General features: G+C 38.4%; 1 protein-coding gene across 8 annotated transcripts in view; it reads left to right on the top strand.

Annotated features, from left to right (window-relative positions):
- The window catches only part of TASP1 (taspase 1), a 403,549-nt gene that overhangs the window by 201,224 nt on the left and 182,167 nt on the right, over positions 1–20,158 (top strand). For all 8 annotated transcript variants that reach the window (XR_007717088.1, XM_050745318.1, XM_050745319.1 and 5 more), the window contains one exon: positions 11,869–11,979. Coding sequence is in view for 7 of the 8 variants with exons in the window: in XM_050745318.1 (XP_050601275.1) it covers positions 11,869–11,979 (111 nt within the window). In the remaining variant the exon portion in view is untranslated. The remainder of the gene's footprint in view (positions 1–11,868; positions 11,980–20,158) is intronic.

Raw genomic sequence — 20,158 nt, 5'->3', positions numbered from 1 at the left:
ATTATAGGGTTCAGGATACAATGATTCACTATATAGGGATATATGACAGTTTCATTTAAAGTTCACAGTGTAAACATTGCAGTATTTGTAGACCTAGAGTTGTAAGTTCAAGTATAACAATATGCATTTATAATTATATAACTGTATAACCTCAGTGCAATCATCAAAGTGAAAAATATTGAAGTATCCAGAAACTTAATAGGAATTGGAATATCAGTAATCACCATTTTATCAAGCTTCCCACACAGCAGCTGTACAAAGCCATTGTTGTTGCAATAAAATAGATTTATTTATTTACTTACTTAAAGACAAAGTTCATGAGAGCACACAAAGCTACATTAAATTGATTTTACATCGGAATTAAAACCATGCTAGAAGGCTTCAATGTTATGTGCTTCTGCACAGTAAGTGGGATCTGACCATACAAAGTAAAAGTGAATAGAGTTGCTCTCATGGTAAAACTGGGTATGTAAGGAAATAACTCAGAGAAGGAAACACAATGAGCAACGACAACTAAATGTATAATGTTCTTTAAAGTCTGATGTCCTTTGAAGGTCTTCAGGCGGTGACTGGTGGAGACAGTCCCATGTACCCCAGGTTGCTCACCTGCATTATTTGACCATATCAACTTTGTTTACCAAGTCCACATAAAAGATACCAGCATAGTCCTCCTGAAGCAAACGGCATTGCTCAGGAGCACTGGTGCCTTTGGGCGATACTGTAGATACCATAAGATTGTTAGCACACATAGAATCTAGAATTTAATGAGCAAACACTCTGTTCACCCAGAAAAAAAAAAAAAAAAAGTTTTAATGCTATACATGTTTTAAACACTGAATCAGTGAATTCTTCCATATACATATGATTCATTGACCTAAAAATGTACCAATCCTGGGTGTTTTTATCTCACTCAAAGACAACTTGCCATCTAACCCCTCTTAGAACTAAGGGTTTTTTTGTTGGTTTGTTTTGCGTTCTTTTTGTCCTGTTTTTTTTTGGGAGTAGGCTGAGGGTTGCTGAGAATTATTTTCTTGGAGTATTATGGATGGTGATTATAGCCTGTGACAAATAAAATAGATTAGCAAAGCAAGAACTGGCCATGAAATGTTGCGTTTCCTACTGTGTACATCTCAGAAGACATTCTACAAAGATACTTATTTGATCAAAGGCATAAGAGATCCTTTTAAATTATGTACAAGTCTACTTGCGAATTTTATTTTAGAGTACCATGCCACATTTCTTTGTGTGAGAATACACATGATCCCAGAATTTTGGAGTGACAAGGCTATAATTGACTCTGTCTTTAGGCTTTCCTGGGAAAAAATTATCAGGACATTCTGACCCTAAAGCAAAATCACAGTTAATTAAATTATGACCATATGAAAATTCTAATTAAAGCGAAGGCAAGAGTATTTGTCAAGCCAATGTTTAAGATAATGTGGAAAAATGATATGAAAGCAGCAAAGAATATTGTGAAAATAAAGCCACTTGAAATCAATATAGGAATAATTTCATCAATGGAACAGGTTAATCTAGGTATACCTGCAATTATGGGAATTTACTGTGTGATTAAAAATGTATTTCAAATCAATGGATAAGAGAGACCTTTTTCAAGAAATTTATGTTGGGCAATTGGCCGACCATTTAGGAATATAAGACAACAACAAGATCTTCACTGCAGTCTTTATACCAAAATTAAGTCCAGAAGAACTGAAGTTCTAAAATTAAAAATTGTAATTGTGAAAGCACTAATAGAAAACATGGGCAAGTTATTTTCATAATTTTTTTACTAGAGAAGACCTTTCTTCTAAAACTGCCAACACAGAAGCCTTAGAAGAAAGAGACTACATATTTTGATTACATAAGCATTAAAAACTTCTGTATTACAAAAAAGGTCGTAGATAAAATTAACAAATAATGTGACCAACTGGGGAAAAATATCTGCAGCACATAATAGCCAAGGACTTACTGCCTTAATAAGTAAAGAGTATAGCAAATTAGTAAGAAAAAAATACAAGTACCCAATAAAGATATGGATGAAGGAAATTTTCAGTTTGGAATTATGTTGATATGACAAATCCAGACAGAAGGGCTTAACAAAATGAGGGCTTTTATTTTCTCGCATAAAATGTCTGAAAGCAATCCAGCCATTCAGCCTGGCACACAGGCTTCATAGTGCATTTGGGGCTTAGCCTCTCTCTGTTTGGCTATCTTTAGTAGGTGGCTTTATTCTTCATGAGAACAAGATAGCTGCTCCACTTTCAGACATAAAGTCTGAAGCAGATAGCAGCAGCCAATAAAATTTGTGCTAGTCGAGTCTGCCCTTTAATAAGCTCTGCTAGAACACTTTGCCACTTAGCTAACCAGCCACAAAAGAGTTTGGGAAGCTAGGCACTTTTCTACCCCAAACAAAATTGGGGATTGCCTTACTGTAAGGAAGAAAGGGAGAATGGATAATATGTAGGCAACCAGTTGTGTATGCCACAGATGTGAAAGCAACTCACAGATAAAGAAACACAAATGGCTTGTAAACATATAGGTAATTAATTTATTCACAAATAAATGCAAATCAACACAATAGTGTGATACTACTGTTTTTCATGTATCAGATTAGTAATAATCAAAAAGTTTGCTAATACCTAGTTTTTGTAAGGCTGGCATTTCCCCATCGGGAAAATAGGTACTCTCAAACACTGTTTCTTGTGGGTGTAAATATTTTTAGAGGAAAGTTTAGGAATCTGTAGCAAATAAATGAGTATGCTGATTGATTCATCAACTCTATGTTTAGAAATATATCCTATAGATATATTCATACACGTGTGAAAGGTAAATATGTCCAGATGTTCACTGTGGCATCACTTGCAATGGCAAAAAACCAAAATTGGTAACAATCTAAATGTCCCTCAATAGAATACTAAATAAAGAAGTGATGGCATCTGTGTCCAAGAGCATATTCATTGTTGAAAAGTCTAAGCTAAATTTGTGTGTGCTGAGATGGAGGATCTCTGAGCATATTGTTGAATTTAAAAAGTCAGATTGAGAAAAGTGTATAAAACATGGTCCTATTGAATGAAAAATTTTTTAAATGCCCAGATTACATGTGGATAATTTCAGAAAGGATATACAAATAACTCCCTTTTTTCTGATTAAAACTTTTTATTTGTGACTTTATTGATAAGAAGAATTGTTTTTTTAGGGCTAAGTGGCAGTGAATATAGTGCATTGAAAATTGCCTTGGTGTGGCTTTTGTCTACAAGGAACTCTTGATGGTACTTACATCTATAGATAGGCCTTGGAGTGAGACAGATGCTTTCATTTTATATTATTTTGTGGGTTTTTTGTTATCATTTTGTTGTTATTTAAAACCTACAGTGGTGGTTTCATAGTACATTTCTTAGAAGAACAGTAATTTATTGAAAATGTACTTTTTGTCATGGGATAGTCAAGATAGTTAACAACCATTAAGGATACCAACTGTTAACAATCAGCTGAATACCATCCAGCCCTCCTTTTCTTGATGTAAACTGAGGAGCATACCTGGTCATTGGGCCTAGTATCTGTATTATATAAATTGTCTATGGAGATGTATTTCTTTACTACACTGGAAGCATTTTTGTCTCAAGCGTCCGATACCTATGTTGTTTGTTCTCTTACTTGCTGGAGTTTTTCTCGAAATTTTACTTTTATCAGAGAGGCCATCCTCGACCATCCTGATTAAACAACTGTCTCCCTCCATACCTGTCAAACAACTGTGTCTCTCTTATCCTGCTTGATTTTCCCTTCTAGCATTGATTGTTTATTGATTGTCATATCATCGATGACTTGAGACCACCGATTTTGCCTTATTCGGTATTACACAGTGGTTGGCACAGAACTGATTCTTAAATATTGTGAAGTGAATTTTTATAAAATTTGAAATATTTGTTGAATGAATGTTGTACTTCTCAAATTCATGGCTTCTACTCTTAGTATTAATGTGCAAATATGCATCTATAGCACCCCACCTACTCCCACAAAGGACAGTTTGCCTTCTGCCACTATCTGGCTTTATTTTGCCCTCTTCTATTGTGTGATGCTCGTGGAGATGGAGGTCTAGCAGCTGGAAACGAGGGGAAGGAAGGTGTTCACTACATTCTCCTGCATCTAGGGGTTGGCAGGGTAGTAGATTCTGAAGGCAAAGAACTTCTTCTTACCTAAAAGTTAATCATGGAGAATGCTGGAACTAGGGCTAAAAGCCTAGGCCATTTGGCTTCCCCTCCACCGAGTCTTCAGTTTTGTGTTGGACATTCCCACTTGATCCCTTGGTCAGCAGTTCTCCTGTCTCAACCCATCATTGTTGCTGGACGTTGGGTTTGTGGGATCCCAGGCCCCTCCACTTGCAGATGGAATGCTGGGATGGAACATTCAGAAAAACAAGATGCCTTCTGATTCTTCTTAGACTGCTTTATGAATTTCAAAATATGTTGTTTTTTCTCCTCAACTGATTTATGTCCTTGAGGACAGAGACCCTGTGTTAAACTTTTTAAAAAGAGCAAAAAAACTCGTCTCATTTCTAGTACAGTATTATGTACATATACGATTGATTAAATCAAGAAGCCGAGGATTTAATTGAATTCTCAGTCTAGTTTGGTTTCTTACTCCTAATCTTTGTGGCAGAGTCAGTAAATTTATCCAAAGATTGACTATCTCTCCCATATGTATATGGTTTTATAGTTTTGATTATAGTTTAGAAGTTTGGAATTTTTTGTTCTGAAATAAGTTGACTCTTCCTATCTTTTAAATTTTGTTAGATAAGGGATTTCAGAATGGTTATTGTCCAAACTTAACTCAGTTTTCAATTCAACTCTCCTCTCCTCTCCTCTTTAAAAGTTAAGCTGGAGACCTTGAAATTCTGCTTATCACCAGAAAACGGCACACAGTGATGGTATCTGTAAGCTGAGCTGGAGGTGGATTCTAATGCCCAGCTCCTGCTTCTTCCTTGTGTTTCTGTAGGCTCATTTACCTCCATGCGCCTGAGGTTCTTTCTTTGTTTCCTTTGGCTTCTCTTCGTGAATGTAGTGAACATCATTCCACTGGGATTTTTGTAGGAGCAGCAAATGGTAGAATGCAGTTAACTTAATATATATCTTATAATAGGATGATGGAGACAATCTTGTAGACTTAAGTGCATCTTAAGAGAAAAAGTCCTTGATCTTCCAGGAAGTATAAACTGTTATCCTACTTCAATATTTAGATAGTATATTTATAATCTCTTGTTCTGGAGTTGGGGTATGTGTTTTCAGTAGGGAATATTCATCATTCCCCAGTTCTTTATTTTCTTGCTCACCTGACCTCCAAACTGTCTCTGTGTGTCAATATATTTATTTTTATCAATAGGTATGTAATTCCTCCAAGAGAGAATGGCATTCAAGTGATTTGGCACATAGGAATTAAAAAGAGAAAAGCAATGCACAGAAATGCATTGAAAGGACAGAAATTCTTTATTAAATGTAATGGGAAGGTGGAACACTAGCAGCTACCTTCTAGCTACAGAATGACTCTCTTGATAAATTCCCACGTGTTGAAGAGGAAGCTTTGTGTCAGGTTTTGCAAAAGGAACTCTGATATTTTGGCCTGTCTGGTATCAGGTAATGCTGGTTGCGTTTGTGGGTAGAGATGAATCTCTAATACTGAAAATACTCCTAACACTATACATGCACATCAGAGACTATTAATCCAGTGTGTAATTTTTCAGATGAAGGAAGAAAAGCATGGTTCAGAGAGATAAGGTGTCTTGTTCAAGAATACAGCACCAAATCTGGAACTCTGATTTCCTGGTTTCCTGGCTCTATGTTCTGTCTGTTTGTGTGTTGTGGACATCTGTGGATTTGTTTGCCTAATCCTAACTCCACTCCACTGGCCTTGTGGTTCTAGTTGATCATACCAGGGTTAACCCCTTTGGTTTTTTTCCTTTTAGATTTTTTTGAGCTGGCAAATTCCCCTTGCTGCTTTAGATTTTTCTATTTAGGAATCTGTTACTAGCAACCAAAATAATATGCATTCAAATTCTTGTTAACTTCTGTGTTTTAATATTCATCGTGGTCCTCCTCTCAAATTTCTTCAGTGTTTTCATCCTTAAAGATTATAGCACAAATACAATAAGTGGGTCTGTAATTTGTATATAGTCTGAATTTACAACCTAAGTGAATGTCCAGATTACATACATTTAATCACAGTGAGTGTGTCTCACCATCTGTAATTACAGTTTCATTCCATAGCAGTTACAGACTTAGGTATTTAGGGGATCTAGTTGAGATTATTATAGTGAATAAAGTTTGATCTTCTTTCTTACTTCTTTACTAATCCACTTGTTTTTTTACAGCTGCTTGCATATATGTTAATGGAATTTAGGATTGTCTTAGTTTATTAGTTTTTGTCCCCGTTTCCCTCTGTGGGTGTAGAAAGTGCTTAGGCAGTGCCCTACATGTCACTCCATGTTAATTTTTCTTTCTTTCTTTCTTTTTCTTTACTAGTAAGAGGAATAAATAATGTTTCCTTTTATATAGACACTTTAACATTTTTAACTAGGGAAATTGATACCCTGTCACCACCACCATCTAGTCAGTTGAGCACTGGTTCCAGCTGTTGTAGAAGATTAACTAGGCTGGTATAGTAATACATCTTGTTCCACATGATAGTTTTTGAAAACCAGCAAAATGCTCAATGGTTCTTACCATCAATGTTACTGCTACCAAATGTTTAAATAGCATCTTAGAAACTATAAAAAGTTCATACATAAAAATTCAGTCCTCACAACAGCCTTCAAGAAAACTTGAAAAAGCTGAAGAGTGCAATTTAAAAAGTTATATCTTAATAACACATAGTTGCTATCACCAGACTAAAACAAGGTTTTCTGTGTTAGTGTTTTTCCGGCACCATGGTGATAATATAAAAATCTTAGTATTTTCCACAAAACATATGGAATTTTGAAATGTGCTCTAACCGTACTTTCATTAAATAATTGGACGAGCTCATACCAAATGCAACGCTGATATAAGCTTGCATAGTAGCCTGGGCCCCTGCTCGCTTTCAGAGTACTTGCGTAAAAGTGCCATTCTCTTCTTTTTTTTTTTTCCTTAGACGGAGTCTTGCTCTGTCGCCTCGCCCAGGCTGGAGTGCAGTGGCGCAATCTCGGCTCACTGCAACCTCCACCTCCCAGGTTCAAGCAGTTCTCTGCCTCAGCCTCCTGAGTAACTGGGATTACAGGTGCCCGCCACCATGCCCGGCTAATTTTTGTATTTTTACAAATAGAGACAGGGTTTCACCATCTTGGCCAGGATGGTTTTGAACTCCTGACCTCGTGATCCACCCGCCTTGGCCTCTGAAAGTGCTGGGATCATTTTCTTCTTTCTTGCCATTCTCTTTGCCACACTACAGTGATGTAGGCAGGAGTGTGTGTGTGTGTGTGTGTGTGTGTGTGTGGGAATTATTTTGATAATAACTAGGGGGCTTCAAAGGTGAATGAGATACCTTTACCCCAGAAAGTTCGGATCTGTATAAAAGGCACTGGAGCTGAAGAACACTCAGTTTATCAGGGGAAAGGGATCCAGGAAGGACAGTTCACAACCAGGGGCCCGGGGGAAATCTTAGGGGAGTAGAGTATGGGAAGTACAAATGATGTGTAAAATAAACAGGGTGATAAGATTTGGAAGGATAAGAAAGGCTACGCCAGACTAAGGAATTTGGGCATCATTCTGCAGGCAGTTGGGAGCTATTACAGGTTTTTCAGTTGTTTAATGATATGGCCTGGGATGCATATCTCTTTTTACAGTAAACTTTGAAGTCTCTGTTTCCCATGCCTCCAATGTCCCTTCCACGAACAACTCTATTAGTTCTACTTGCAGAGTATATCACAGACCCAGCTTCTGTAGATAGCCTTCACTGTCAGAAGGCTCACCCAGGCCACTGTCACCTCTCAACTGGGCTGCCACAGCAGCTTAGTTGGTTGTTGCTTTTATGCTTGCCTTGCCATTACATTCTGCACAGCTAAGTAACTTTTACAAGTCCAAATAAATGTTATCACAGTCTGTGACCTGGCCCTGGCCTCTCTTAAACTCATATTCTATCCTTCTTCCCCCTCCCTCCCTCACCTCAGAGTCTCTGCATTTGCTGGTCGATCTGCCTGGGATGGTCTTTCCTCAGATTATCACATGGTTAGCTCCTGACCAAAAGAGGCCTTCTTGCTCTTTGATGTAGACAAGGCTCAGCCCCAGTGACACTCTCCATCATTTACTGGGTTCATTTTCTTTATAACACTTACTGCTATTGGGTGGATTTCCATATTGGTTTGTGAGTTTAATACTTGTCCCCCAAGCTGCTCAACTAGATGTATACAGGGGCTTTGTTGACTTCTGTATCCCCAGTGCCTAGAAGAGTCCTGGCACTTAGTACATTTTTATTAAATTAATTAATTTAGAGATTTGAATGACTAGAGCAGAAGGCCAGATTAGAGCTGGTTGCAGGGTTTCTTGGACAATGAGAATACATTGAGGGTCTTGTCAGTGGGAATGAAGGGAGGGGGCAGGCCAAAATGAGGTCATAGGGAGAACTAACAGATTTGACATGGTGTGAAGTGTTGACTTGTTGGAGAGGGAAGAGGTAAAGGATTTTGAGCTTAGATGAGCTATTGGAGGCCAGGAGAAGTTTCTGGATTTGGTGGTAAAAGGAACAGTTGTAGAGGTGCCATGTTTGAGTACTGTTGGGATGGAGGTTTCCAGCACACAGTTGCATTTTGAGGTTATTCAGAGATTTTTTTTGTTACGTGAGAGGCATTGCCACAAATGAAGCAAGGATCATGGCTCAGAAGATGCTGGGGGAAGCCATATTTCCTGCTCAACTATAGCTTGGCTGTAGCAAGTCATTGAACCTCTCTGAAGCTCAGGTTCTTCATCTGTAAATGATAATAAAAAATTGCATGGCAGGGTGGTTCTGAAAATTAAACTTCTCTCCCTCTTTTTTTTTTTTTTTTTTTGCTTATCAGTATGAGAGTTTATATTTGTTTACTCTAGCAATTCACATCCTAGCTACATAGTATACTGTGATTCCATTTCATTTCTTGTACAAGTCTTATTATTTTTTTGGTACTAGTCACTCTTTCATCTCCAAACTTTCCTCAAAATCTGAAATGTTTTCTCTCAGTAATTTCAAACCAACATGTATTCAGTCAGTTTATTTTTCCCTCCCCTTAGAATTACCTTTCCTGGCCTCCTGACTTCATGCTCCAATTCAGTTTGCTCTCTCAGCTTGCTGCATAGCTCTGTCATCTGGAATCCCATTATCTTCTCTTGTTTTGGATCCTCTGTATCCAGATCTTATTTTCTTCCTCATTATTTACCTCACTTCTTCATTCTGTCAAGGAATATTCATCCTGTAGCTTTCTGAGAAAGAATGCATGGGAGGTAATCTCTTTGAGACTTTGTAGAGCTTTATTCCGCTTTCATACTTTATTGACCTTTTGGCTGAATATAGAATTCTAGGTTGGAAATAATTTTTCCTCAGCATTTTGAAGAGTGCCTCATAATCTTTTAGCTTCAGGTATTGCTGTTGTTGAGAAATCTGATGCCATTGTAATACCCTTGCTTTCCATGTGATCTTTTCTTCCCATTTGAAAGTTTTTAGACCCTTCTTTCCTTCCTTAGTATCTTAATATTTCATAGGGATAAATCTTCATGGGGTGCCTTTTTCATGAGTTGTACTGGGAGGTTGATGGACCTTTTCAGTTTGAACACTCATCTAAAATTCTTGGAAATGTTTTTGAATTATTTCTTAGAAATTTTACTCCTTTTATTTTTTCTAGTCTCTCTAAAACTCCTGTTATTCACATATTGGATAGTTCTGGCCTAGTCTTGTGATTTTCTTATATTTTTCACTCATTTTTTATCTGTCTTTTTAATGTTTTTTGTTGTTGTTGTTTTGTTTTACTTTTCTTCTGCTCAGTACACTTCCCCAAATTTTCCCTGTGTAACTATTTTGTTTTTTTGGTCTCTGTCTTTCCTAAAACAGAGACCTAACTAAAACAACTAATAATCCTAGATTGTCTGTACTAGTTACATATCAATGGTTTGGTATTAACTATTTAATAGTTAAATGCCAAGCTGAACTAAAATCCTTTTGTGTATGAGTCATACTTGTCATCTTGAAGCCCTCACCCTAAGGCAAGGACACGTTTTCTTGCGGGCATCTCTCAAGTAGGTCTTTAGTCTTGAGTTGGCTGGGTTGCTGGAAAGGGACTATCTATCTAGTCTCTTCTTGGAGTATATCAGTTTGATTTCTTGCATCCTGGGAGCTGGTTATTTCACTGTTTAGCATAAAGACATACCTCAGCTCCCTGTTTTCAGTGTGTAGCCTCTTTCCTGCCCTGGGCTAACCCTGATGCTCCCAAGTCTCAACTCTCTCTGGTTCACCTTCTCTAGAGAGTAAATATCCTGGCTTCTTCAGGGTTAGGGAGGAGTCACTTCCTTTTTGGAAAGGAACTGCAGTTCTGATCTCCTGTTCTAGATCAGGAGTTGGCAAAGTTTTTCTGTGAAAGAGCTAGAGAATAAAGATTATGGGCTTTGCAGCCTGTATCACGGTCTGTGTGGCATGTTGGTCCTCCTTCTCTTCCTTCTCCTCCTTTTTTTTTTCTCTTTTAAACAACCCTTTAAAAACTAAAAACAAAACAAAATGATGGCATTCTTAGCAGGACAACCTCTGATCTAGAGGATTCTTTTGGACACTGTCAACTTACCATCTTTTATCATCTCTACCCCATACCCCTGCCTTCAGAGGAACTTGAAGCCTCCAATTTCTGAACCTTTTTGCATTTTATGGCAAAACTGGTTTGGTTTCCTGTGGGTATCCTCCACTCCAATTTTCCCCTGCCTCATGAAAACTTAGGTTTCAGCTTTCGTGGGTTTGCTAGGTGAGCAACCACTTATCTGTCTTCTTACCATTTTCCAAAAGGTCGGTTTTTTCCTTGTCTGCCTCTTTCTCTGCCCTTATTGGGCTATGGCTTTTTTCTTCCTTTCCCATCAGGTCAGTAGGATTTGGGGAGGGAGGGAGAAAAATACGTGTATTTAATATAGTAAGTTTAACCAGAAGCTCCCACCAAATCCAATTTGGTTGGGTTTGATTTTTTACTACTCTCTTTGATAGTTCTTGGGTTAATTTTGCATTTGTTCTCCATGTGCTCACTTGCTATGCCAGATGTTTGAAGAAGATGTCCTTGGGGAAGAAAAATGAGGGGTTTTAAAATATAATGTTCTTGAAATGCTCACAGTGGTTCAGTGTGTGAGATCCCAAAGAGGCCCAACTCTTTCTAACCACCAGACTCTCATCATAGAAATGCAGTTTCACCCTTATTTGTGCGAACCATCAGAAGCATTTAAAAATGTTTATAATAAAGTTTGTGGCTTATTGTTTCAAATTGCATTTAAGGTAGTAAACTGAAGCTTTTGGTGGTGTGTCCCTGACACAGGGAGAGCCTGTGGTAAGTGATCCCTAAGAGCTGATGAAAGAGAGTTGTTGAGCATTTTTTCCTGTATTTGTGTTTTGGTCCTTTAATCTGGTAGCGTTTCCAATTCCATTCTGAATACAGTAATGCACATTCCCTCCCCCACTTACATCTTCCTGACAGCATGTGGCATTTTCTGTGCCAAATGGCCCCTGTTCAGACATAAACCTGCCTTTGCCATCAAGTGTATAATGAGGTATGAACAATGGTGGTTGTCAGAAAATGGGCATCTTTCAAGATCTTATTCATGCCACATTTTTGTTCTAATAATCAAGTGAAAATTGAAAATTAAAAAAGTAAAATTCACTGAAAAATGACTACTAGTCCTTTCTGCCTAGGTTCACCTTTCCTCGCCAGTGAAGATGGCGTGCTAGGCGGAGTGATTGTTCTCCGTTCGTGCAGATGTTCTGCCGAGCCTGACTCCTCCCAAAATAAGCAGACACTTCTAGGTAAGTGAGACATGTGCATTGTGTGCGTCTTTCTCTTTTATTTTATTTTTTCAAGAAAAAATGAAAATATGTATACCCTTAAGTCAATAATTTTAAACTGCGGGAGGGTCGGCATGCTTTATTGCTGTCTGAACCTCCCTGTTCTGCTGATCGTTTTCCATAGGTAAGCATGTAAAAGATGAATGTTCATTTTTAAGTACACACTTAGAGAATATATTTCAAATAAGCTTAGAACCAAGGACCTTTACTAAAGTCCAGTATTAACAACATTGGACCACATATTCGTGCCCTATCTTATTCCGCAAAGCACTTGAGGTGACCCCATAACAAGGCACACAGTAATAGAGAGAGAAGCTTCTTCCTGTTCCCATTCCCCAAAAGGAATGAGAAGCGAGTGAAGAGCTACTGGCCTAGAGGTCAGTCCTGGCTCTGTGGCTCGTTAGCCATGACACCTTCGTGCTTCAGTCTTGCTGTTCCATGCCATTTCCTCATCTGTAAAACAAGGACGTCTGCCCTGCCCTCCTCATAAAGCTGTGCTGAGAGAGGGTCAAATGAGTGTTTTTGCAGATTTGCAGATGTCCATCCAGATGTGTGGTTTTGTTTCCAGCCAAGCACCAGTGGGATGAAACCCAGCCCACCCTCTGTTTGTGAAGGCGCAGAGTTGTGGGGTGGCCGCTGACCACAGGGTTGCCTTTTTCTAATCCATCTCTCCAGAGGGGACACATTAAGAAAATCTGCATAAAGGTGACACATACACTAGCAGGGGCACCATATGTTATTTTTTTTAAGTTAACTTTTTAACTGAAGCATACGTACATTTTTAGAAAAGTGTACAAATCATAACTGCAACTGCTTGATGAATTATCACAAAGTGAACCCACCCCCCTGTAACCAGCACCCAGATTAAAAAAAAAAAATAGAACTTTACCACAACCCCAGAAGTCCCCTTTTGACCCCTTCTGATCTCTACCCCCTCCAAAGTTAAACAGTATGCTGACTTGTAACACCATGGTTAGTTTTGCCTGGTTTTATTTATTATGTCAATAGAATCAGGAGTATGTATCACTTGTGTCTAGTCTTCAGTCAGTATTTAAGCTTGTTAGATTCATCCATGTTACATGCAGTAGGAGTTTGTACATTTTCATTGCAATAGCTCAGTGTACTAGTCCATTCTTGTGTTTTTTGTTGCTTTTGTTTTTTTTAATACAAGCACTATAGGTCATCCACGGGAGTTGTGGTAGTTTAACCCTTCCTGTAAATTTCCTTACAGAAAGCGTGAGTGGTGCCTGATGTATATTGTGTGATTGTTGTCAATTGCTATAGTACATGTCCCTTCGTAGTTTATGAAGTAGAAGACTGAGTGTTTTTTATGGGTATAAAAATACTTTTTCTATAGAAGCCCAAAACATTTTCATAAAATCTCTTTGTTCATTCCTCAGAGAAAAAGTACACTTTATATAAAAGGCCTTTTTCTCCACCTGGACGCTAACCACCAGCTGTATTTTTTTTTTTTTGCCATAGTCTTTCCTTCTACCCTCTGTACGTAGTACCTAGGTTACTCCAAGGAGATGTGCTTTTTAACAGTCATGTTTTGTTAAAACAAGACAAATACTAGTTTTATTCTTTGGTATCTTAATCATTGTTGAATCCTTTGAATGTTCTTCCAGTTGGATAGTTAAACCCAACCTGGTTCGTTTTAAACATATGCGGAGGATGGACATGGGGTTTCCATAAAACCTTTACAGGGACATGGATGAAGTTGGAAACCATCATTCTCAGCAAACTTAACACAGGAACAGAAAACCAAACACCCATAACTGGGAGTTGAACAGTGAGAACACGTGGACACAGGGAGGGGAACATCACACACTGGAGCCTGTCAGGGGCTAGGAGGCTAGGGGAGGGATAGCATTAGGAGAAATACTTAATGTAGATGACAGATGGATGGGTGCAGCAAGCCCTCCATGGCACGTGTATACCTATGTAACAAACCTGCACATTCTGCACCTGTATCCCGGAACTTAAAGTATAATAAAACAAACAAACAAAAAACCTCAGAAGAATAACCCTTAGTGTTTGGGCAGCAGTGGGTTGCGGGGGGCATTAAAATTGTTTCATCGATATTTCCTAAAAAGAGTATCACAGTACTCTGCTGAGCCTGGACTCTTACCTATTTGTGTTAACCCTGAAAACTGTTATGTCTTTTTGTTTGGCTTTTCATTTTTGGTGGTACAAAAATGCATATTTAAGGATAAGCCATAGTATTTTAGCTCACGTTATATAGTTTTTATTACCAATGTAGTGATTTATAAACTCTTTATTTCAAGAGGAAGCATTAAGTGTGAAGTGCCAATTTATGAAATAAGTGAAACCTTGCCGTTTGTTAACTGGAGGCGTTGATGCTTGTGAAGCTTATCTACTAAAACCTGGCGAACATAGGCTAATGTCAACTTACAGATGCTACCAATTGTGTGAACTTTCTATAACAGGTATGAATGTTAAGTATGTGGTAAGAAAATAAATTCAAACGGTATAGAAGTAGGAAACAAAGTAAATTCAAACAGTATAGAAGGACAGGAATCAAAGATGTGAAAGTCACCTTTTATACTCCATTTCCAGAGCCACCAGTCAGTCTTTGGTTCTGGTTATTCTCATGGGAAACACCCTCACTCTATAGAATGTGCTCACACATCTATTTCTTGATTAGTCAGTAACTTGTGACCCCTTGCTGTGAAAAAATTAAAAACCCAGCCCCCACCACATCCCACTTCTCTTCCTTCCTGATTTTTGTTGGAATTCTACTCTAACTGGAAATAATATTTTAAAAATTATTGCACTTCAACACACTCTTTCTTGATCCATTAACTTTATATAATGTCTATCAAACATTCCTCACCACTTCAACTATGTAAGTTGAGGAAAGTTCGTGCACTGTTTTCTGTTAGTCTGTTTTCATGCACTGTTAGTCTGTTTTCTGTTGCTTATGACAGAACACCTAAAACTAACAGAATACCTGAGTGATTTGTAAAGAAAATTAATTTATTTCTTACAGTCATGGAGGCTGAGAAGTCCAAGGTCAGGGGGCTGCATGTGATGAGGGCCTTCTTGCTGGCGGGGACTCTGTCGAGTCCATAGGGGCACAGGACATCACATGGTGAGGCAGCTGAGTGTGCTAGCTCAGGTCTCTCTTCCTCTTCCTATAAAGCCACCAGTTCCAGTCCCATGATAACCCATTAATCTGTGAAGGTATTAATCCATTCATGAGGGCACAGTCCTCATGACCTAATCACCTTTTCAGGGTCCCACATCTTAATACTGCCATATTGGGGAATAGGTTTCAACATGGATTTTGGAGGAAACAAACATTCAGACCCTATAGCACTTGCTTTTCTCCTTTTCTCTTCCTCCTTCACTCTCCTACCTCACCTCAATCTCTGTCAACAATACCATTGTTGTTATGATTATTAACATGTGCCTTCTTATATCTATGCTTATCTCTGTAGTTTGATCAGGGGTTGACTCTAAATAGTGTCAGTGACCAGCATTGACAGCATCAGGATTATAGTATAAATAGTGCTCACTGCATACCCTAGAAGCAGAAGATCGGACATGTAGAGATCAGGGTTTGTCATAAACCTCTGCCTGTAAAAGGACTGTTTCAGTCATTGAGATCAAGTGGATTCTCCTTTCTATCAATTGCTCCAAATTAGCTATAAATTAATTTGCTTCATGTTTGGACCATGACTTCCATTTATTGCTTTTTCACTGTCATAAGAGTATAACTATAAACTCCTGGCTCCTGGATGCTCAGTAATTTCTAGTAACAACAAAGCTCAGAAGTCTTTCTTTTCTACACATCCAAATAAAACAAAACAATTTCCAAAATTAAAAAAAAAAACTTAACTGCTGTATATTGTTAATCACTTTTTTGGTCCCAAGAATAATATAATCACACAATCTCCTACTGTAGCCTTTTGTGTGTCCACTTTCTTTTCTCAAAATCATAAATATTTTTCTCATTACATCACACAAGCAGTTTCTGTCAAACCTCATTGCTGCTTGATGGAGTTTCCTGGAAGCCGTTAGGTAGACTCTCCTCTTGACAAATACATTAGTTATCAGAGCTCCAGTGGGCTGCTTCCAAGGTGATATGACTCAAGTAATGGACACCTGTGAGGTTTGCCCTTTGTCTACTGATTCATGAATAGAATTGGAGAATCTCAGATATGAAGGAACTTTCAAAGTCCACTTGTGTGACCTTGTTACAGGTGCTTTGTCCATAGTTTGTTGAATACTCCTCCCTTCAAGAGGTGGAGCTCAATTCCCCTGCCCTTGACTGTGAGCCAAACACTGCAGACTCGCTTCCAACCAGTAAATTTATGGCAGAAGTGACAGTGTCCAATTTCTGAGACTAGGTCAGAAAGGCATTGTGGCTTCCTCCTTGGGCTCTCTGTTGAATCACTCCCTCTCAGTGAGACCAACTGCCATGTCATGAGAACACTCAAGCAGCTGTGTTTTAGAGAAGCCCACTTCGCAAAAAACTGCGACCTCCTCCCAACAGCTGCTTCTGAGGAACCAGGGCTTCCTGCCAACAGCCTCAGAGATCTGAGTGAGCCTTCAGATGACGGCAGTCCATGGCAGCATCTTGACTGAAATCTCATTGGAGACCCTTTGAAAGAACCACCCAATGAAGCCACTGCAGAATTTCTGACCCACAGAAACTGTGAGATAATAAGTGTTTGCTGTCTTAAACCACCACATTTTGAGAGAATTTATTATGTAGCAGTAGATAACTAATAAGCCTTTTAAGCCCTTCCGCCTAATGAGCTGCGATGACAAATCAAGGTGCTCTGTTGCCATCTTTAGGCAGCTTTTGGATTTTCGTTTTCATCAGTAGATCCTGATTCTCTTTGTGTACCCTCTCGGACAAATATGATGCGTGTCCTCTTCAATGCAGTCTCTAATCAAGTTTCCCTCACCTCCAGCCTTTCCTTCTCTATTTGTCCCCTCAGTCCCATCTCCGTTATTGCTCCCAGAGTTCTTTCTATATAACAACTGTGCAGCTGGCCCAGAGAACATAGCCATAGGTCCCAAACCAGGGGCAGGAGAGAAAACTTCCCCAAAGAAGAAAGGGCAAAAATGAGAACTTGACCTAGAGAGCCACACCAATCCCAAGATCAGAAGGACACTGTTCAACCCAACAGTGACATAAATATATGTAATTAGTTTACTGTATGTCTAAGCTAAATGTTGAATCTTCTTATGTATGCTAAAATAAAACAAACATTGTATCTCTTACTGTTACTTCCATGCTCCCTACCTTTAATTTTTCAGCAGGCAACACACACGCATACACACATGCATACACACACACCCCGCCCCGACACAGACGCACACACACCCTCTGCTGGTGAATTTCCTGTAGCACAGATGGGAGCTACCTAACTTGATGGGAAATGGCATCCCCTGATCTGACCTCAGAATATGCTTTCAGTGTTATTTCTGACTCGTCCTTTAAAAAAAATTGACAGATAATTGTATATGTTCATGGAGTTCAACTAGTTTTTCTTTTCCTTCGTTCATTCTCAATATCTTAACTCTGGCCACTCCAAATCACTCTCTTCCAAAGAGTTATTTTTGCTTTTTCCCCCAATAACTTGCATATGCTCTTGCTGTGTTAAGCTCTGGGCCAATAAAAGTCTTTAAAACCCTGATCAAATGTGAATCTTCGAATGCTCTGGAAGTCCTTCCCCCAGGTAATTTGCTCCTTCCTTGTGCTCTGTTAGCACCATGCAGTTGACATTCCTTCTAATAATGACTGTGACACATCCTAGCCCCTTCTCGTAGGCCAGCACTTCTTAATCTTTTTTTCCGAACTCAGTTATTTGAGAGGAATAAATTACAGGTCTTTGAGCTCCAGTGACACACACAGGGGTTATAGAGGTTTGAAATATCTTCCCAGGCACTGGAAAATTCCATTGCTTCTAAGAATCATAACACCAGATTGTGAGCTATTCAAGGGCAGAAGCCACGTCATATTGAACTTAATAGGCTCCCAATAATTATTGGATGGATGAATTAGGTGCCAAATGGAGTTTCTTTATTGATTTTTTAGCAGAAACTTTAAAAGAAGTTGACTCTTCTTCTAGAAAAATGAAATATAACAGAATATATCCTCATGTTCATAAAAAAACAAACAATATTGGTTGGAAATGTTGGATAATGAGGAGCATCCAAGAACTAGATGATTTTGAGGCAGTTTAAAGGGATCACAGAGGAAAGTCTCCACAAATAGCCTTGTAAAAAGGACAATTAGGATGTGAACATGTTTGCAACACCCATCCTGCGACCTCCTACCTCCAGATCATGAGTTGCTGACAAAGCCCAGCCTACAAATCGCTGATTTAACGCAAAGCAAATGCTTGTCCCTGGAATGAAACAGCTGAAAAGAATTAATTTTCTCTCTGCTTTTAGAGAAAAAATAAGCCAATATATTTTTACCTGCTGAAGTACAATTACATGTGCTTTCCAGGCCTCTACAGAAGTGCTTTATTGAGGCTGCCGTATATAGTATGGTTAATAAATGGATAAACAAAGGCATATCAAATCAAGTCTTCTGGTGAAAAAATGAGTTCTTTACCATTTTAAGCTTGTAATTAGATACAGGTAATTAGAATATATGCAAATATATAGCATAAACAGCCAATCTTAGTATATGGGTTAATTTCCTATTTTGCACCTTGTACCAAAACATGTGTTGTTGGGAGCCTGGTAAACCCTATGAAGTTCAGGGGTGTCTGCCAGGGAGTGGTCAGTAGGAAGCAGTGAATATGGAGATTAATGAGAAACACATTCCATATATTTAAGAAAAATCTTAAACAATTCAGGGTAGGAGGCATATGGGCTCTTAGAGGTAAAAAAAAAAAAGGCTGTGTATTTAGCCAGTGGCGTTTGTGCCAAGCTTGTGTTGGAGTTCTTCATCCTAAACAGATCTGAGGCCCACAGTTCATCCAGAGCCTGATTATGTGATGAGCACACATGGGAATTGTTACCTTGCCATTAAGTTAGCCCCACCTTACCCGGAGAATAACTTCAGGTTCTTTCCTATCGACAGATGTGTTCATAATGCTGATAATTAAGTTTCGTACATGATACTGCTTCCATTTGTGCAGCTACCCTTTTATCCAGTTTTGTTTTCATCTTTTACTATGAAATGTTTCATATATTTTTAAAAGAAGGACATAATAAATTTGTAAGTTATAAAGGACAATAATAAAATGAACACCTGTGGACCTGCCACCCAGCCTAAGAAATTGCCCATTACCCATATGTTTGAAGCCCCATGTGGGCCTCTCTGATCTTACTACTGTGCTTTCTCCCCATCCTTTACTTTGTGTTTACCCCCTGCTTTTCCTGAAAGCTTTTTTCACACTTTTGTATATCTCTAAATAATACATTGTTTAGTTTTCCTTGATTTTAAACTTTATATAAATGGTATATCATCATATGATTTATTTTATGAAAATTTTTGCATGTTCTCACATAATTACGTGAAAGGATAAGGAGTTATCATTGTAGACATAGCTCTATCAAATCAAACTGTTTTACTGTGGCCAATTAGAACTTAAATGCAGTGTTTTTCTCCCTCTTTTCAGAATAGGCAAAGTTCTTTATCGAGTGCTTTGTTTTGTTGCTGTTACCAAAGTATGCTGTGGTTTCAAAATAAAAAATGTTAAATTGAATTGGTGCTTCCTGGAACATTAAAAAGATAAAAGGTTATTTTACTGTAAGTTAAAATTCCAAACCGCCTTTTGGTTTTACCGGTATTAAAAATTTGGCGAGCACATATAAACACACATACTTCAAAGGAGCTTCATTCTTAGGGCACCAGCAATATCACTTATTTCCATTACATGGCACACGCCACAGTGAGCACTTATGACTAGGCGTTTCTGCTGGGCTCACATGATCATAAAAATAACCGTCAAAGAGAAGGCAAATTAGCTTTTAGGCTGGGAGTGGGAAAAGAGGTACTTATAGATGTTTGTCTAATGTGAATAACTTTATCTTAAAAATGGTTTTAAAACTTTGTTCTACGTGACAGTCCATTGTCATGGTTGGAAGCTCATTTCTTTAGTGCTTCAGCAATGTTTTGGAATTGTTACATCTTCACTGTAGT

Source organism: Macaca thibetana, chromosome 10 (genome assembly GCF_024542745.1).
Source record: "Macaca thibetana thibetana isolate TM-01 chromosome 10, ASM2454274v1, whole genome shotgun sequence".
Taxonomy (NCBI): domain Eukaryota; kingdom Metazoa; phylum Chordata; class Mammalia; order Primates; family Cercopithecidae; genus Macaca; species Macaca thibetana.
This window is presented reverse-complemented; position numbering and strand designations above follow the sequence as displayed.